Source organism: Boleophthalmus pectinirostris, unplaced genomic scaffold, assembly GCF_026225935.1.
Source record: "Boleophthalmus pectinirostris isolate CB_2022bp ecotype Guang Dong unplaced genomic scaffold, ASM2622593v1 HiC_scaffold_12, whole genome shotgun sequence".
Taxonomy (NCBI): Eukaryota; Metazoa; Chordata; class Actinopteri; order Gobiiformes; family Gobiidae; genus Boleophthalmus; species Boleophthalmus pectinirostris.
This window is the reverse complement of record NW_026571018.1, coordinates 1,178,504-1,197,571: the sequence shown is the minus strand read 5'-3', so window position 1 is coordinate 1,197,571 and position 19,068 is coordinate 1,178,504. Positions and strand designations below refer to the sequence as shown.

The window sequence follows — 19,068 nt, the reverse complement described above, 5'->3', positions numbered from 1 at the left end:
CAAAAGAGCTCTGTGTGCATGAAAATGAATTTCTCCCTGGAGATAATAAAGTCTAAATTCTAAAGTCTAAAGTCTTGATCCAGGGCAGGTGACACAGAGAACAACACAAAATATAAAACTGTTTCACAGAGACAGAACACAGAGCAGTAAAAGGCCAAATTCAGAGTGTTCACAGACTTGGTTTTCCTTCAACCACAGTTTAAGGTGCAGTTTGAATGTGGTCAGAGACTTTCTCTTATTGTCAGTGGGAGACTCTTTGACTGACAGCTCGGTCTGTAATCTACTGTAATGATATTATTGCAATAATAACCTGGTGCAAAGAGGGAAATTGGAGAGCTCTGATTGGCTGGGAGCGCAGAGTCGACCAGGCTTTGCTGTGTGTGTTAGGACTTGGATCAGATGGGGCTCTGTTGGACTCGTGTCACCAGTGCTGTTATGATGATAGGCTGCTGATGGACAGTGATTATCAGGTGTGCAACAAGATCCATTTCTCCACAAATGATAAACGTAAAATGGACTCAAACTCAAGTCAAAGTCCTACAATGTTTGTACAGATCTGAGACGTGGAAAGGTTAAAGTACGTCGTACAGGACTGTGCTTCTTCAGTTGTTCAGCTTAGACAGTGAATGGGTGGATGGAGTCTTAAACCAAAGTTTGGATGGATCGACTCTTTGTTTTATTGAGATGATCAGGATTTCTGTGGGACAGAGCAATATTTTTTGGCATTTCTCTGTAAAAAATCTGATTAAACTCATGATTCACAAGTCCTAGTACTTTTTTAAAGAAAGAGAAATTTTATCATGAGCTCCCCCCTGCAGGTGTAGTCTTGTGAGTGCAGTTTGGGTCAAATACAGAGATTACAGAAGAATAGTTTTGAGAGCTTTTACCACAAACTCTTTTCAGTCAACTAATTGATTAACAGGCTTGTCTATAGTATTTACAGTAGAAGAGGCAACAAGGACAAGCCAAATACGAGTGACACAAGTCCTAAGAAGCAGCTCAATGTCAAGAACAAGACCTGGGCAGTAAACAGCTCCGTCCTGTCAGTGATCAGATCCCAGCAGGAATCATGCACTGGCCAAAGGAGGAGATACAGATCACAGATGTTAAGACACAAAAGCTCCTGACCATGTAATAATAATAATAATAATAATACATTTTATTTATATTGCACTTTACATAAAATAATCTCAAAGTGCTACAGGGAGGGTTCCATCCCAAATCCAGCACCTTGAGACTGTACACAGGCCGGAAGGAAGGAGGCTGAGGACTAGTGAGTGTGGGAACCACTGTCCAGGATGAAACATCCAAGCTGCTTGAGAACATCAAGGACAAGGCCCCGACAGATGAATGTCTCAGACAGTGGGGTCCAGAGGAAGAGGAGCTGGAGGGACAAACCCCTACATGGAGCAAACCACCGGAACAGAACTGAAGTGGCTAGTATCAAGAAATCCTACCAATGGCTTCAGAGGACTGGTCTGAAGGACACACAGAGGCACTGATCCTGGAGTACAGGAGCAGGCCCTGAGCACCCGGGCAGTAGAGGCCCGGATCTACCACACCAGACCAGACCCACGGTGTAGACTGTGCAAAGAGGCTCCTGAGACAGTCCAGCACATAACTGCAGGTGTAAGATGCTGCAGGGAAACAGACATGGAGCGACATAACCAAGTGGCGGGCATAGTGTACAGAAACATCTGTGCAGAGTACGGGCTGGAAACCCCAGGATCAAGGTGGGAAACACCTCCAAAGGTTGTGGAGAACAACCAAGCCAAGATCCTGTGGGACTTCAGATACAGACTGAGAGGATGGTGATGGGCCAACCAGACATAGTAGTATAAGGAAAAAGGAACATAGAGAAACTAGAGAAATACCAGGGGCTCAAGAAGAGCTGGAGAAGGTCTGGAAGGTGAAGGCATCAATGGTGCCTGTGGTCAGTCCAGAAAAGTGCAGGATATTAACAGCAAAGATACTGTCCAGAACTCTCAAGCTCCCAGGCCTCTGGTAGAGGAGTCAAGTTGGATGTGAGAGAAGAAAGTGAAAGGTGAAAAGTGAGGAGCACTTTTATATATATATATATGTGTGTGTGTGTGCGTGTGTGTGTGTGTGTGTGTGTGTGTGTGTGTATATATATGTAAATATATATACACCAAATAGGACCAACATTCGATACAAAACAAATTTCCACATCATCGCCAATTTCTAACACCTGTGTCTCAACAGTGCATCCCCACAGAGCACCTTCTGTTGTTCTGCTAATACTTATATACTTACAATACTTTGGTGTATTATATATTAGAAGCATGATTCTAAATCTGATCAGTTTTAATATTTAGATTCATCCTCTTATCATGGTCAAAAATCTGTTCCATCAGAAAAAACAAATTCCTGCATGCAATTTTCTATTGAAAAACTGTTTGGTTTGCTGTGTTTCCACTTAATCATTATAATTGTTGCTACTATAAAGGCGCGACTGGCAATTTTGTACTGATATTTTATTGGAAATTGAGCAGAAAGGCAACCTAACAAACAGGTAAGTGGACTTAACGAAAGGCTTTTATTTAGTAACTTAGAAACAACACAAGTTATTTGATTCCAAAAAGCCTGAATCTCTGGACAGTGCCACAACATGGAGGTAATGTTCCTTTTTGCTCACAAAGGTCACTGGAGTGAGGCTCTTTTGAGTGTGGCTGGAGTTACATTTGCTTTGTGTAATGTTTTAAGTTGTATCAACCTAAGTCTCACTGATTTGGAGATTTTTGTAGCGTCTCTCCAGATTTGTTTCCATTGTGGAGTTAAATTGCACTTTAAATTCTGTTCTCACTGAGGCTGTGTTATAAAAGTTATTGAGCATTTTATATATTCCTGAGGCTGTTCCTTTGTCTAGAGTGAACTCTCTGAATGTGTTATTATTTCATGATCATAGTTGTAGTAATGTGGAGAGGATAGATAGTTCATGGAACAGGGACGTGTCAGCAGACGCACAGGCAAAGGGCTGTATGCGTCTGTGCTTTGGGTGCTCATGGGGTACTTTGGGTGCTAATCACTTCTCATACAGTATTTCAGAGTTTGTACTCCCACATTGTAAGTCTAGAGAGGTGAATGAATTTTTTTCCTGGATGTCAGGGTACTATATCCATGCATTCACATCTTTCCACAGCCCATCCATCTCCGTGGACATCAGTGCATTCATCTTAAAGCAGCCATTTTTGTTCAGTGACACTGTGGGATGGGCTGAGCTGATCGATCAGTAGAATCAATGCAGCTGGTTTGAAAATGAAATGAAAAATGAAGTGAAGATAAAAGGTTTGCAAACTCTAAGAATCACATGTTTTATGTATGAACAGTTTTCAGATTGTATGTTCACATTTATGGGAACCTAATGAAATGTGCATACTCACATTCTTTTGGAGAAAAAAAATCTGAGTATCTGAATATCCTGTGTGGCAGAGTGGTTAGCCCTTCAGTGGGATCATGTGCAGTCTATGGTACCTTGTTTGTTTTTGTTTTTTACTTTAGTTGAAACTTTAGTTAAAGGGCCTGTGCAATGACCCTGTAAGCTTCTAGTCAGAGCTGGGCAGAGAAGGCATCAAATTTATTGAAGCATAATATGACTTAATAATATAAAAAAATAATAATGTCCCCAAGGCTGCGTGCTCAGTCCTCTGCTCTTCACCCTGCTGACACATGACTGCACAACAACCTCCAGCACCAAGCACCTTGTGAAGTTCACCGACGACACAAGTCTGGTGGGTTTCATCACCAAGGACGACGAGACTCACTACAGGAAAGAGGTCGAACTTCTGACCACGTGGTGCAGAGACAACAACCTCCAACTGAATGTCACCAAGACTAAGCAGATTGTTGTGGACTTCCAGAGAGACCACACCCAACCCCCGCCACTGAACATCGACTGTGCTGCTGTGGAGAGATATACACCACCCGCGTGTACACTACCCGCCTCACCTGCACGTACACCGCCCGCCTCACCCGCACGTACAACACCGCCCGCCTCACCCGCGTGTACACCACCCGCCTCACCCGCACGTACACCGCCGCCTCACCCGCGTGTACACCACCCGCCTCACCCGCACGTACACGCCGCCTCACCTGCACGTACACCGCGCGCCTCACCCGTGTGTACAACACCCGCCTCACCTGCACGTACACCGCCCGCCTCACCCGTGTGTACAACACCCGCCTCACCTGCACGTACACCGCCCGCCTCACCCCGTGTACACCACCCCGCCTCACCCGCACGTACACACGCCCGCCTCACCCGCACGTACACCGCCCGCTCACCCGCGTGTACACGCACCGCCTCACCCGCACGTACACCGCGCGCCTCACCCGTGTACCACCACCGCGCGCCTCACCCGCGTGTACACCGCCCGCGCCTCACCCGCACGTACACCGCCCGCCTCACCCGCACGTACACCGCCCGCCTCACCCGCCTGCATGTTTAAGTGATCTAGAGAACTCTCCAAGGTCCTCTTCTTTATGGTTTACAGGACGATTCTGTCCAATGCTCCACCCACAAGCCTCAAGCCTACATCCCTCATGCTCCCACACAACTATTCTCCATAAATACACAAAAATATGATACAAAACTGTCACAACTTGACAAACCTGATGTGATGTGCAGGAGTTTCTTGAGGAGGATGCACGCTGATTGTGTTGTGATAGCACTCTGACTTCTTTTTTTTTTTTTTTTTAACAATCTATTTAATATTTATTTATCATAATAAAAATTACTTATTTTATCAAAAGCTCTACTGAGGGTCTCCAAATGTGCTCAAAATCCTCAACTGTCCCTCTCGAAATTAATGTAAGTCTTTAGAATGCAAAGCAAGATGCATTTCCATATTCTAAACTTTTAAAGTTGGCCGCTCACATTTTGATTGTTAGAGAGTCCTTCTGACCTGCAGAGACCAAAATCCACCAGTGTGGCTTGTTTTTTATTGACAATGAAATCTTTGGGATACAAACCCACAATACAGAGCGTTGCCTGATGAGGAACCTCCACACCAGCTACAGTGAATATGGTCTGAATCAGATTGTCAGTAGTTCTGAACTTTTCAGCAGTCCCATAAACAGTGCAACAAAGTACCCTCATCATTTACACATTTATTACAAATATCTGGAATATCAAGGCCCATTCATGTCATTTGACAGGAGCGACATACTGTAGGTTCTCATTAATCATTTATATTTTAACAACCGTATTCTAGTATAAATGGTTTATTTTGGGCTTTAACACGAGCTTTTTCCCAGTCGGCAGCTTGAGTGCTCTCTTGAGTGTCCATCATCCATGTTTCCTTTCTATCCATGCTCAATTCTTTATCATGTGACATTAAAGTCTTTTAAAACAAAGATCTACTTCCGTCCATTTAAATTTGAGGAGTTTAAGCTCTGATGACAGGGATAGAAAATTTCTGAGAAATTTGATGAAGCATCAGTAGTTGACCATTTGAATACATATAGCCTAGATCATTTATACCTTTCTGTGCATTCCACAAAAGGGATTGTGGGTAAGCTTTTTAAGATCCTAGGTTGAGGAGAGTATAAATATTCTTTTATGGAGAGATGTTCTATTGCTACGCAAGATGGTGGATCCTCTGTGGAGAAGTAAAACATTGCAGAACATAACTGAGCAGAAATCAAAATATTAGAGCATTTCAAAATGGGCAGCTGTAAACCTCCTGTGTCATAAAGCAGGTAAAGCTCTCAGGCATAATCCTGCCTTCTTATTGTTCCACATGAAGCTCAGAAGCAGTTTATCTCAAAAATAATTCAGTCAACGGAAGAGGTATAGACTGAAAAAGATACTGAAAAAGATATGTTGTAAAGACTAACATGGCCATTTTAATCATATTTATTCAGCCAGTTATTGAAATGGTCATTGTTTTCCATCTGTCTAATGATTGTCACACCTCTGACGTTAAGGGATTATAATTCAGTTGAACCTCATTCATAATATCAGGAGCAGTTTTGACACTTAACTAAGTAAATCCCCCTTTTGTATTTGAGAACGGAGTGTGGACTTCAGGGTTGAGTCTTTCTTCTTTTCTCATTTCTCATTTGAGGACATGTTTGAGAACATCTGATTCATAAAAGAATCATTTATATGTTGGGGGTCAACAGTTAAATCATCATCAGATGTTTTTATATTGATTGCTCGTTCTGTCTGCAGTTTAATTCTCCAAGCCAAACATGTTGCCTTTTCCCCTTGATCATAACAGGATTGTTAAAGTCGCAATAGACTTTTTGCTGCTTTTTCTGTTGATAGTTTCTTTCATTTACTTCTCAAAAGGAGCAATTCTTTTTGTTTGGTTAAATCATCTGTTTGATCTGTATCATATTCTAGTGTTTTTATTTGTCTTTCTACAGTGAGCGTCTCTCTTTAATTGTTTGAGCTTGTAGAACTAATGATTTCTCCTCTGATGAAGGCTTTGAACACCTCCCACTTTGCACTGGCACTAGTTTGACTGATGTTTCAATCAAAATATAAATCAATTTTATTTTTTATGGACACAACAAAGTCCTCCCATTGCAGCCAAGTGGCTTTGAAACACCGATTGCAGAGGTAATGGACGAGTTTATTTAATATGTATATTCAAATCTACTGTCACGTGATCAGTAGTGGTCACAAGATCAATACTGTCATAGCTGCAGTCCTTGATTTGGATAACAGGCTTTGTGGAACAAGAACATCATCTATGAGTGATGGAGATTTGTCCCAGAGCGCCCCCTGTCCCCCCGACCCCCCTCCTGCAGGAAGAGCTCACAAAAACTCAAGAGTTCACCACAAGATCCACAGTGAAGGAAAGATCCACTCCCATGGACTAAACCAGGACTAAACCAGGACTAAAGTAGGACTAAACTAGGACTGAACCAGAACTAAATCATGACTAAACCAGGACTAAACCAGAACTAAACCAGAACTAAACCAAGACTAAACCAGGACTAAACCAGAACTAAACCAGAACTAAACTAGGACTAAACCAAGACTAAACCAGGACTAAACCAGAACTAAACCAGAACTAAACCAGGACTAAACCAAGACTAAACCAGGACTAAACCAGAACTAAACCAGAACTAAACTAGGACTAAACCAAGACTAAAAACCAGGACTAAACCAGGACTGAACCAGAACTAAATCTTGACTAAACCAGGACTAAACCAGAACTAAACCAAGACTAAACCAGGACTAAACCAGAACTAAACCAGGACTAAACCAGAACTAAACCAGGACTAAACCAGAAGTAAACCAGGACTAAACCAAGACTAAACCAGGACTAAACCAGAAGTAAACCAGGACTAAACCAAGACTAAACCAGGACTAAACCAGGACTGAACCAGAACTAAACCAGAACTAAACCAAGACTAAACCAGGACTAAACCAGAACTAAACCAGGACTAAACCAGAACTAAACCAGGACTAAACCAGAAGTAAACCAGGACTAAACCAAGACTAAACCAGGACTAAACCAGGACTGAACCAGGACTAAACCAGAAGTAAACCAGGACTAAACCAAGACTAAACCAGGACTAAACCAGGACTGAACCAGGACTGAACCAGGACTAAACCAGGACTGAACCAGGACTGCACAAGGATTACACAAGTACTGCACCAGGACTAAACCAGGACTGAATCAGGAATAAAACAGGACTAAACTTGGACTGAACCATGGTCTAGGTCTAGGTCTGCTATGTTGTTATTTTTGGATACTTGTGTGTGAATTTTTAGCCACTATAAAGAGCAGTCAAAGCCATCTTTCATTTTCACGGTTTCAGTCAGAGTGTGCGCCCCCTAGAGATGGTCAGTGCAGTGTCCAAAAATGCTGGACCAAAATGGCCCTCAATTCAAACTAAACTTTTGAAGAACAGACAAATATATGGGCCCTTTGTGCCAGAAAGATTTTGTGGCTGTTTAGTCGCAAAGTTACTTTGGTCAATGGAGAACATAAATGAACTCATTAGTAAATAAATTCTGAAAACATCAAATAAGAAGAAATGGGAAACACAGCTGAACTAAACATGGACTTATACATCATGCTATTTTCTCATCTATGTTATAAAGTTTCTCATCAAATCATACTTCTTCTCTCAAATAAAAAAACCTCTCTCTTCTACCTTGTGATGATGAAATACAGAAAGTGCTCCATCCATCCATCCATCCATTTTCGTCCGCTTATCCGGGGCCGGGTCGCGGGGGGAGCAGCCTAAGCAGGGACTCCCAGACTTCCTTCACCCCAGACACGTCCTCCAGCTCCTCCGGGGGACCCCGAGGCGTTCCCAGGCCAGCCGAGAGACATAGTCCCTCCAGCGTGTCCTGGGTCTTCCCCGGGGCCTCCTCCCGGTGGGACATGCCCGGAACACCTCCCGAGGGAGGCGCCCAGGAGGCATCCGGAACAGATGCCCGAGCCACCTCAACTGGCTCCTCTCGACCTGGAGGAGCAGCGGCTCTACTCCGAGCTCCTCCCGTGTGACTGAGCTCCTCACCCTATCTCTAAGGGAGCGCCCAGCCACCCTGCGGAGGAAACTCATTTCGAGCGCTTGTATCCGCGATCTTGTCCTTTCGGTCACTACCCAGAGCTCATGACCATAGGTGAGAGTAGGAACGAAGACTGACCGGTAAATCGAGAGCTTCGCCTTTCGACTCAGCTCCCTCTTCACCACAACGAACAAGACCCCGAGATACTTGAACTCCTCCACTTGAGGCAAAGACTCCCCACCCACCCGGAGAGGGCAAGCCACCTTTTTCCGGTCGAGAACCATGGCCTCGGACTTGGAAGAGCTGATCTTCATCCCAGCCGCTTCACACTCGGCTGCAAACCGCCCCAGTGCACACTGCAGGTCCTGGCTCGATGAAGCCAACAGAACAACATCGTCCGCAAACAGCAGAGATGAAATCCTGTGGTCCCCGAACCGGACCCACTCCGGCCCCTGACTGCGCCTAGAAATTCTGTCCATAAATACAATGAACAGAACCGGTGACAAAGGGCAGCCCTGGCGGAGTCCAACATGCACCGGGAACAGGTCTGACTTACTGCCGGCAATGCGAACACAGCTCCTGCTCCGGTCATACAGGGACCGGACAGCCCTTAGCAAAGGGCCCCGGACCCCATACTCCCAGAGCACCCCCCACAGGACACCACGAGGGACACGGTCGAATGCCTTCTCCAGATCCACAAAACACATGTGGACTGGTTGGGCAAACTCCCATGAACCCTCGAGCACCCTATGGAGAGTGTAGAGCTGGTCCAGTGTTCCACGGCCAGGACGAAAACCACACTGCTCCTCCTGAATCCGAGGTTCGACTATCGGCCGGATTCTCCTCTCCAGTACCCTGGCATAGACCTTACCGGGAAGGCTGAGGAGTGTGATCCCCCTATAGTTGGAACACACCCTCCGGTCCCCCTTCTTATACAGAGGGACCACCACCCCGGTTTGCCAGTCCAGAGGTACTGTCCCCGACCGCCACGCGATGTTGAAGAGGCGTGTCAGCCAAGACAGCCCCACAACATCCAGAGACTTCAGGTACTCAGGACGGATCTCATCCAACCCCGGAGCCTTGCCACCAAGGAGCTTGCCAACCACCTCAGTGACTTCGGCCAGGGTGATGGATGAGTCCGCCTCCGAGTCCCCAGCCTCGGCCTCCTCCTCGGAGGACGTGACGGTGGGATTGAGGAGATCCTCAAAGTATTCCTTCCACCGCCGGACAACGTCCCCAGTCGAGGTTCAAGCAGCTCTCCCCCCGCACTGTAAACAGTGTTGGTGAAGAACTGCTTTCCCCTCCTGAGGTGCCGGACGGTTTGCCAGAATCTCTTTGAGGCCGTCCGATAGTCCTTCTCCATGGCCTCCCCGAACTCCTCCCAGCTCCGAGTTTTTGCCTCCGCGACCACACGGGCTGCAGCACGCTTGGCCCGCCGGTACCTGTCAGCTGCCTCAGGAGTCCCCCGAGCCAGCAAGGCCCGATAGGACTCCTTCTTCAGCTTGACAGCATCCCTTACTTCCGGTGTCCACCACCGGGTTCTGGGGTTGCCGCCGCGACAGGCACCACAGACCTTACGCCCACAGCTCCGAGCAGCTGCATTGACAATAGAGGCCGAGAATGAAGCCCACTCGGACTCCATATCTCCGGCCTCCCCCGGAATCCGGGAGAAGTCCTCCCGGAGGTGCGAGTTGAAGGTCCCTCTGACAGAGGGCTCCGCCAGACGTTCCCAACAGACCCTCACTACACGCTTGGGCCTGCCAGGTCTTTCCGGCTTCCTCCTCCGCCAGCGAACCCAACTCACAACCAGGTGGTGATCAGTTGACAGCTCAGCCCCTCTCTTCACCCGAGTGTCCAAGACACGCGGCCGGAGATCAGATGACACGACGACAAAGTCGATCATCGACCTCCGGCCTAGGGTGTCCTGGTGCCACGTGCACTTATGGACACCCTTGTGCTCGAACATGGTGTTCGTTATGGACAAACTGTGACTAGCACAGAAGTCCAATAACAAAACACCGCTCGGGTTCAGATCGGGGAGGCCGTTCCTCCCAATCACCCCTCTCCAAGTGTCACTGTCGTTGCCCACGTGGGCGTTGAAGTCCCCCAGGAGAACAACGGAGTCCCCGGTCGGTGCACTGTCTAGTACCCCTCCCAAGGACTCCAAGAAGGCCGGGTACTCTGCACTGCTGTTCGGCCCGTAGGCCGACACCACAGTGAGAGACCTGTCCCCGACCCGAAGGCGCAGGGACGCGACCCTCTCGTTCACCGGGGTGAACTCCAACACACAGCGACTGAGCTGTGGGGCAATGAGCAGGCCCACACCAGCCCGCCGCCGCTCCCCGCGGCCAACGCCAGAGAAATGGAGAGTCCAGCCCCTCTCAAGGAGTTGGGTTCCAGAGCCCAAACTGTGCGTGGAGGTGAGGCCGACTATATCTAGTCGGTAACGCTCAACCTCCCGCACAAGCTCAGGCTCCTTCCCCCCCAGCGAGGTGACATTCCATGTCCCCAGAGCTAGTCTCCATGTCCGGAGATCTGGTCGCCGAGGCCCCCGCCGTCGACTGCTGCCCAGATCTCTCTGCACCGGCCCCATATGGATCCTCCTGCGGGTGGTGGGCCCACGTGAGGACGGCCCCACGTCGCTCCTTCGGGCTGAGCCTGGCCGAGCCCCGTGGGGGGAGGCTCGGCCACCAGGCGCTCGCTGGCGAGCACCCACCCCAGGCCTGGCTCCAGGGTGAGGCCCCGGTGACGCCAATCCGGGCGACGTAACTGGCCTCTGTGTGTGATTCATCATAAGGGGCTTCTGAACCGTTCTTCGTCTGACCCGTCCCCCCGGACCTGTTTGCCTTGGGTGACCCTACCAGGGGCATGAAGCCCCCAACAACATAGCTCCTGGGATCATTCGGGCACTCAAACCCCTCCACCACGATAAGGTGACGGTTCAAGGAGGAGCAGAAAGTGCTCCACTGTGTTTTAAACTCTTTCACTACTTCACTTGACTAACTTCACTGGAATAATTTGGATAATTTCTTCTGGAATTGCCAATCTCTGCTGAACTAAAGGTATAAATTAGGTGTTACTTTAAAACTACCTCTTGAAAAAATGGAAAACAGACTTAATGTAAACAGACTAATAATGCAGGAGTACTCAAACATGTGTAAAAACACAACTCCACGTCTGAGTTTGGGCAGGTAGCAGTAACATCACTGAAAGCTCACAAGAGTCCATTCTGTGTACTACAGGCCTTTAAAGATGCAATATGAAACTTTTGTTGTGGAGAAGCAGCAGCCTCCTCACCTCTCCGTCTCCTCTCGTGGTTGTGTGTGTGCAGGTATCTGAAGCCAGACGAGAACAAGAAATCCAAGCACAAGACGGCCGTGAAGAAGAAGACGCTCAACCCAGAATTCAACGAGGTATGGACATTTGACCCAAACATACTATACATGGACCTCCTGTGTAATACAAGAGTAAAACATTTAACCCAGTCATGTTTATCTCATTGTAGAGCAGGTTTCAACCGTGTTCATCTGGGCACTGTTTTTCTAATCAAGATGTTTTGGTTTGGTTTTGGTTTCCATCTAGAAACCATTTTCAGTTTGATGGAACTGGCTTGAGGTTCTATAGGGTTTGTCCAACACTGAGTTCACTCAGTCCAGCCCCACACTGGCCTGCCCTTGTTTGCAGCTAACATCATTACAGGTTGTTATTGTGCATTTGCGTTCCTTGTTAAATACTGTATTTTCCGGACTATTAGACGCGCTCTTAAGCCTCTAACTCCATCAAAAAACGACCGCGCGCCCCACAGTCCAGAGTGCCCTATACACTAATCCACTCAGGTGTCCCAGCACGACTTCAGTAAACTACAAAGCTGCACCACCCACAGAACACGCAAACACACACGGAGCAGACAGCGACCGCACAGAGAAACACACCCACAGACACACTCATCACTCCACGACGAGGAACGGAACGAAGGAACAAACCGAAAAAGCAAGTGCAATGTGCCACTTCTAGACACAACTGAACAACTGAGTCACTGAACACGCCGACAATCCGTTGGTCCCAGACAGCACCCTCCCTACACACCACAACTGAACAAAGCCCAGAGTCACCGTGAACACCACAAACAAACAAAACCACTCACCCATCACACTGTTGGGTTTCCTTTAATGCACCTTATAGTCTGGTGCAGTTTATATGTGAAAAAAGTTGGAAAATAGACCATTCTATGACAGTGCGACTTATAATCTAGAGCGACTAATAGCCCAGAAAATACGGTATCTGATTAGTGTTTGATTGGCTTGCTGTAGCTTTATTCCAAGGTCTATGGACACTTCTGTGTCCACCATGCCTGTTCAGAGAGTGATTCTCTATCTTCACAACAATAGCTTCATTTAACTTCTTTACTACCCCTTTAAAAAAGCAACTCTGAGCTTAACCCTCCCTGTCTTCAGATGAATGCAGTTTAAAGATGTGGTTTTAAGAAGTTTCGCTCTAAAACACAACGGGGCTGGACTTAGTTACTAACTAAAAATGGCTGAGAGGCTGAGCAGCTCTACATTTCTGGGGCTGATCTTGAGGATCTGTAGCAGGACATTCAAACAGCCTCAGCTGTGATGAAGACTGCATGTCTCTCTGATGGCTGACATTTGGTTGACATTTGCAGGTGCAGAGGATGTGAGGTGTTTTGGTGCAGAGGATGTCAGGTGTTTCAGGTGTTTTGGTGCAGAGGATGTACTGGCAGGTGTTTTGGTGCAGAGGTGCAGAGGATGTCAGGTGTTTTGGTGCAGAGGATGTATTGGCAGGTGTTTTGGTGCAGGAGATGTACTGGCAGGTGTTTTGGTGCAGAGGATGTACTGGCAGGTGTTTTGGTGCAGAGGATGTACTGGCAGGTGTTTTGGTGCAGAGGATGTACTGGCAGGTGTTTTGGTGCAGGAGATGTACTGGCAGGTGTTTTGGTGCAGGAGGTGTTTTGGTGCAGAGGATGTCAGGTGTTTCAGGTGTTTTGGTGCAGGAGATGTACTGGCAGGTGTTTTGGTGCAGAGATTGTATTGGCAGGTGTTTTGGTGCAGAGGATGTACTGGCAGGTGTTTTGGTGCAGAGGATGTCAGGTGTTTCAGGTGTTTTGGTGCAGAGGATGTCAGGTGTTTCAGGTGTTTTGGTGCAGAGGATGTCAGGTGTTTCAGGTGTTTTGGTGCAGAGGATGTCAGGTGTTTCAGGTGTTTTGGTGCAGAGGATGTCCAGTACAGTATTGTGGGATGACAGGAGCGTGTGGACTGCGTGTCACTGTGATTGTGACATTTGGTTGACATTTGCGGGCAGTGTCCTCCTCTCACCCTCTGGCCATTCTCTGACCCCAGCAGCGGTCACACTCAGACTACACAATCCTCTCATGTGAGCGACCCGCGGCTTTCCAGAATGAGATTAACACAAAACATTATATCTTTTGAATATATATTCTCATCTCATCTGTTCACATTACATCTGCCATCAGGACTCTGTCTTGCATTATTTAAATATGTCTACATTTACTGGTTCAAAATACATGGAAAAATATATTCTCATTGTAGAAATAATGACTGCTTTACGCGGGTTGCACCAGTATGTAAGAATATATATTGCCTCTTATGGGACAGGGCCCGGTGGACAGGGCCCGGTGGACAGGGCCTGGCGTCCTGATGACATTACATGGACATATCAGGGCTTCCTCTCAGCTCGTCCTTCTTGAACTCCAGTTTAAAATAAAAATGACATTGTTAACTTTGACTGTAGCATAAATAACAGCTGTAATCATAATACAATGACATAATATGATGATAATCAATGACATTAAACAATGTTTCCATCATAAATAAAACAGATGAGATGAGTATGAGACGTTTCCACAGTGCAGTTGAACAGTGTGATGTTTGTACATGAGTCAGATTTCACTCACAGATTTACATGATACACGTGACATAAAGTTTCATGTCAAAGTAGCAGCTTCATGGGTGAAATTAAAGTTCTGTCCTCTGTTCCTTTAGAAGAGGACACACTGTGGTTTAGGGTCCTGTTGAAGCCAGTGTCCATGTGAGGGGCTGATGATTTTAGCAAAAGTTCATGAGTGTCACTTCAGGCTTGTTTTGAGGTCGATCTTTTTGTATGGTGTATATTATTATTTATTTATTAGTTGTTTGTTTGTTGTTGGATGCAGATCTTTGTACTTGTAGGAATAAACAGACTGATATTTTCAGCACGTGTCCTCAATCCAACACACCTTAAAGAAAAAATCTTGTGTTTGTGTGTGCTCTACAGTAAGAATCTGTGAAACCTGTGGATCATTATGTTATAATTTGGACATTTTAAATCACAATATTGATCTAAAATGACTTAATAAAAGAAGCAATTCCTCTGACTTCCATCTTATTATAGTTTAGATTGTGGTGTCCACTGAGAGCAGACGTCAGTGTCAGCTTGTAGCTTGTAGATGATCTCAGCAGAAAACAGGCTCCTCCCTCAGTGAAGGATTGAAAATGTGCAAATATAATTTCAGCAGACACAAGCACAACATGACGTTTTTAAATTGGCCATAATACATTATTTTCTCATCTGTTCTGATGTCGTTTCCTCATCACAAACAGACCTGGAGTTGTGTTTGTTTCATTCACACATGTTTAACACAAAACCCTGCAGATTTAGGCTAAGTTCTTCTCTCAAACACAAAACATTCTGTTCCACCTTGTGATGTCATAGCGTAATTCAGTGCTCCATTGTTCACTATAATCAAGGTAAAAGGAGCTGTTCACTTTAAACTACTGCCTCATGACATCACAAGATGGAAAAGAGCATTTAGAGCTTTGGAAATGTAGACAGACTAAAAAGAAAGAGTTAGTCAAACATGTAAAAGGAACAAAACACAAGTCCAGCTCTGTTCACGTGGAGGGAACAACATCATGGTCAGTTTTGTGTAATATAAGAGCTTTGTGGTGTTGGTAATGTGTGTCTTGTCCCTCTGCTGCAGGAGTTCTGTTATGACATTAAATATGCAGACCTGACCAAGAAGACCCTGGAGGTGACTGTGTGGGACTACGACATCGGCAAATCCAACGACTTCATTGGTAACAGCTCTTTAAACTGGACCTATTGTAGAACTGTAGAACACTCAAACTACTCAGCCTAGCCAAGGAGGATGGGAATAGTGGCCAAAAATGTACTCAAGTAAAATAATTTTACTCAAGTAGAAGTACAAAATAGTGGTACTCAAATTAGAAGAACGCATTTGGGGAAACTAGTCCAGTAACTGAAGTGAATGTATCTTAGGGTGATCACACTGGGATTATCAAAAAGCAGGAGACTGGGGTTGAGGGAGAAAATATTGTCAATGTTTGTACTTTGTGACCATGATTTCTGTTGGTGTTTGACTTTAATATTACAAATGTGTGATACTGTGTGTATCAGAGGGTCTGGGGTCCTCACCAGGGGACTTTTTACTGTATTTCACTGCATTTTGGAGCCCGCATCCCCGAGTCACGCACAGTCAAACCCACTGTGTGCAGGAGTGCTGGATATATGTCACTGGACTCCACACTGGAGTCTATGTGCTACATAATAACTATTTTATCGCCTGGTGTGGAACAAATAATCAAACAAAAGTGAACAAAAAAAAATTAATGGAATTTTGGATCAACTGATTCTAAAAAATAAAACATATTAAGGAGCAATATGTTTCATGCAGTTAAAAGTTGTTTTCCTGTGCAGTTAGTCATTTGTGTGTCGTACACTAAATATTTGTACTGATTCATTTTTGTTTTACACTAAATATACACACTGATCTCACCGTACGGCAGTTTCATAAATGAGGACCTCAAAAACATTTAACCTCATCTCACATGTTATGTCCCAACAGTTACTCATTATTAAGGTATTCTTAATTGAGTAGTAGTATTCCCAAATACTTTTTTGCATTTTCTTGGACCACCACTTCTACTTGAGTTAATATTTTGAAGTACTCTTACTTGAGTAATTTTGGGGTACTCTACCCACCTCTGCCCATGAACGATGCTTCCATCAATGCAAAAACAAATCATTTTTATGTGGGACTTTGTCTTTTCTAAATGGGTGTCTGACACCCAATCCATGCAGACTTTGGGGCTAAAACAGAACTCATTGTCCGTACCTGTAATATTTAGACGTTATTAAAGTGTAAAATACCAAGTCATGGGTGTGAAAAATAGAGTATTATGCAAAAACATTTTGAGCTTTCTCCCATGTCCCACGTTGTTCCCTCATCAAAAACTTAACTGGAGAGGTTTTAGATACAAGCATGTTTGAGTAATTTAGCAATCTCGCCTGGGCCCTATTCAAACCCTCTTTACAGTTAAGTGCAAGAGTGTGTGCAAGGCTCCACCCACAAGCCCACGTCACCCATGCTCCCACACGACAGTTCACAATTCATAAATACAAAAACATGATACAAAACTGTACACAACAACTTCACAAACCTGATGCGATGTGCGGTAGTGTCATTAATGTAACTGAACTGTAATGTGTCATGTAACCTGCAGGGGGCGTGTCTTTGGGCATCAATGCAAACGGGGAGCGGCTCAAGCACTGGTTTGACTGCCTCAAAAACAAGGACAAGAAAATCGAGCGTTGGCACACGCTAACCAATGAGCTGCCAGGAGCGCTAAATGACTAACGCTCCAAGTCCCGCCCACTGGTCCCGCCCACTGCACCCTCTTCCCCCGACCCGGCTGCACCCATGGGACCCCACCCTCTCTGGACTGAACTGTGCTATGGAATGTTCATCTTTTCACACTTAACACGCACACGCACAAACACACAGGGCTCATGAGTCATTTCAAATTCATGATTTTACTCAGTCCGTTGATTTTGGTCGATTCTGGTTGATTTTGCAAAAAACATTGACAGTAAGAATAAACGGACCAAAACAAGGACAGTATTATCAAAATACCAAAAGTATTTTAAGTTTGAAAGGGCCTGTATTACACTCATTTATAATTTATGTTCTAATGTTGTTTCCTCAAAAAACATAACTGGAACTGTGTTTTGTTTCATTCACACCAAAATCCTGCTGAGTTAGACTGAGTTTTTCTCTCAAACTGAAAACACTCCTTGTGAAAGCACCTTGTGATGTCATGTGGTGATACAGGTCGTGCTTCACTGTGTTTTTAAACTCCACACACCTCCACTAGAATCACGTGGGTCATTTCAGGCCTGGATTAGTTTAACTTTGAAGCTACAGTTTTTGTTTGAGCTGTTTGTGTCTTTCTGTGGCTCAACTTCACAACTGAACAAAATTGACAAGAAACCAGTTTTCAAGTGTTTTGGAGATATAGACAGCCTAATAGCGCATGTGTACATGTGTGAATGAAACAAAACACAACTGCAGGTCTAATTGTGATGTGGAAACCACATTAGAATGTGACTTAAAGCTTGTCCCTTTACAATCTGATTGTGGTGTTACTGTTATGCTTTGATGAGGGTTGGACATTTGGGCATGTGGACTCTGAAATGTGACTACCGTAATTTCCGGACTATAAGTTGCATCAACAAATTTTATTTTTTTTTAACATATATAGGCAGCACTTGTCTATAAGCCACAGGTGTCCACATCTTCAAGAGTCTCTGTCTTGTCTGTATCATGTCAGAGTCTTGTAGGATTTCAGCAGATTTCAGACTCTCTCGGGGGCGGGGACAGGTGTATGGATCAGGTATGAGTGGATGTCCGGCTGCTGAAGTTTGAGACATTTCTTCTCATCATTTACACACTCACCTGGATTTAACACATACAGGTTGTTATTATGAATCCCGCTCACTAATGTTCATTTACTGTAGCATCACAACTTATTTGATCACACGGCGATAAACTGTTTCAGTGCTGACAACAGCTCTAACATTACAACTTCATGTGAACCGCACAGACAGCGGCGTTTTCTGCACTCAGGCTGAGGCGCATCCGCTGTGTTGCCAAACCATAGACTGTATATACAAATGAACCATGTGCCAAACAATGAATCTGTCCATATATTCGCCTCATCATTGTAAAAGCTGCTGGCTTCAAAGTGTGAGAAAAAAGTAGCGGCTTATAGTCCAGAAATTACGGTACTTTTGAACAGTTTGAAAACCCTGTACCAGATTTGTACACTCTTAAAATTTTGAAAAACACAATTATGACGTTCAGGAATTAGTAACTCACTAATTGTGCACTTCTGTATTATCAGACAACACAACGCTTTATAATTAGATGCAGTATGGTAAAGTACACGGCAGTCTTATTTTGAGTATTTTTTGTAGCAGCTAGTATTAACAGCCTGATTTGATGTGCTTCCCTCTTCAGTGCATCATCCTCCGTTGAAGTCCTCGCCCCACAGGCTCTATTCACGCTTACCAAACCAAACAAACCAGAAAGACGTTTGGAAACATGCGACGACAACTTCCTGTGGGCTCAGTAGTACGTGTGACAAAATCTAAGAAAAATGAGAAAATGTCCCAGTTTTTTTCATCTTCATGTCTTTGTAGTGTTCTGTTATGTTTGGCTCATCAACAATTCCAACCAAATTCCAGATGAT

General features: G+C 45.2%; 1 protein-coding gene across 1 annotated transcript in view; it reads left to right on the top strand.

Annotated features, from left to right (window-relative positions):
* The window catches only part of doc2b (double C2-like domains, beta), a 218,045-nt gene extending 200,871 nt beyond the window's left edge, over positions 1 to 17,174 (top strand). The window contains exons 7-9 of the mRNA XM_055148661.1: positions 11,829 to 11,910; positions 15,498 to 15,594; positions 17,041 to 17,174. Of these exons, the coding sequence (XP_055004636.1) occupies positions 11,829 to 11,910; positions 15,498 to 15,594; positions 17,041 to 17,174 (313 nt within the window). The remainder of the gene's footprint in view (positions 1 to 11,828; positions 11,911 to 15,497; positions 15,595 to 17,040) is intronic.
* The last annotated feature ends 1,894 nt before the right edge of the window (positions 17,175 to 19,068 follow it).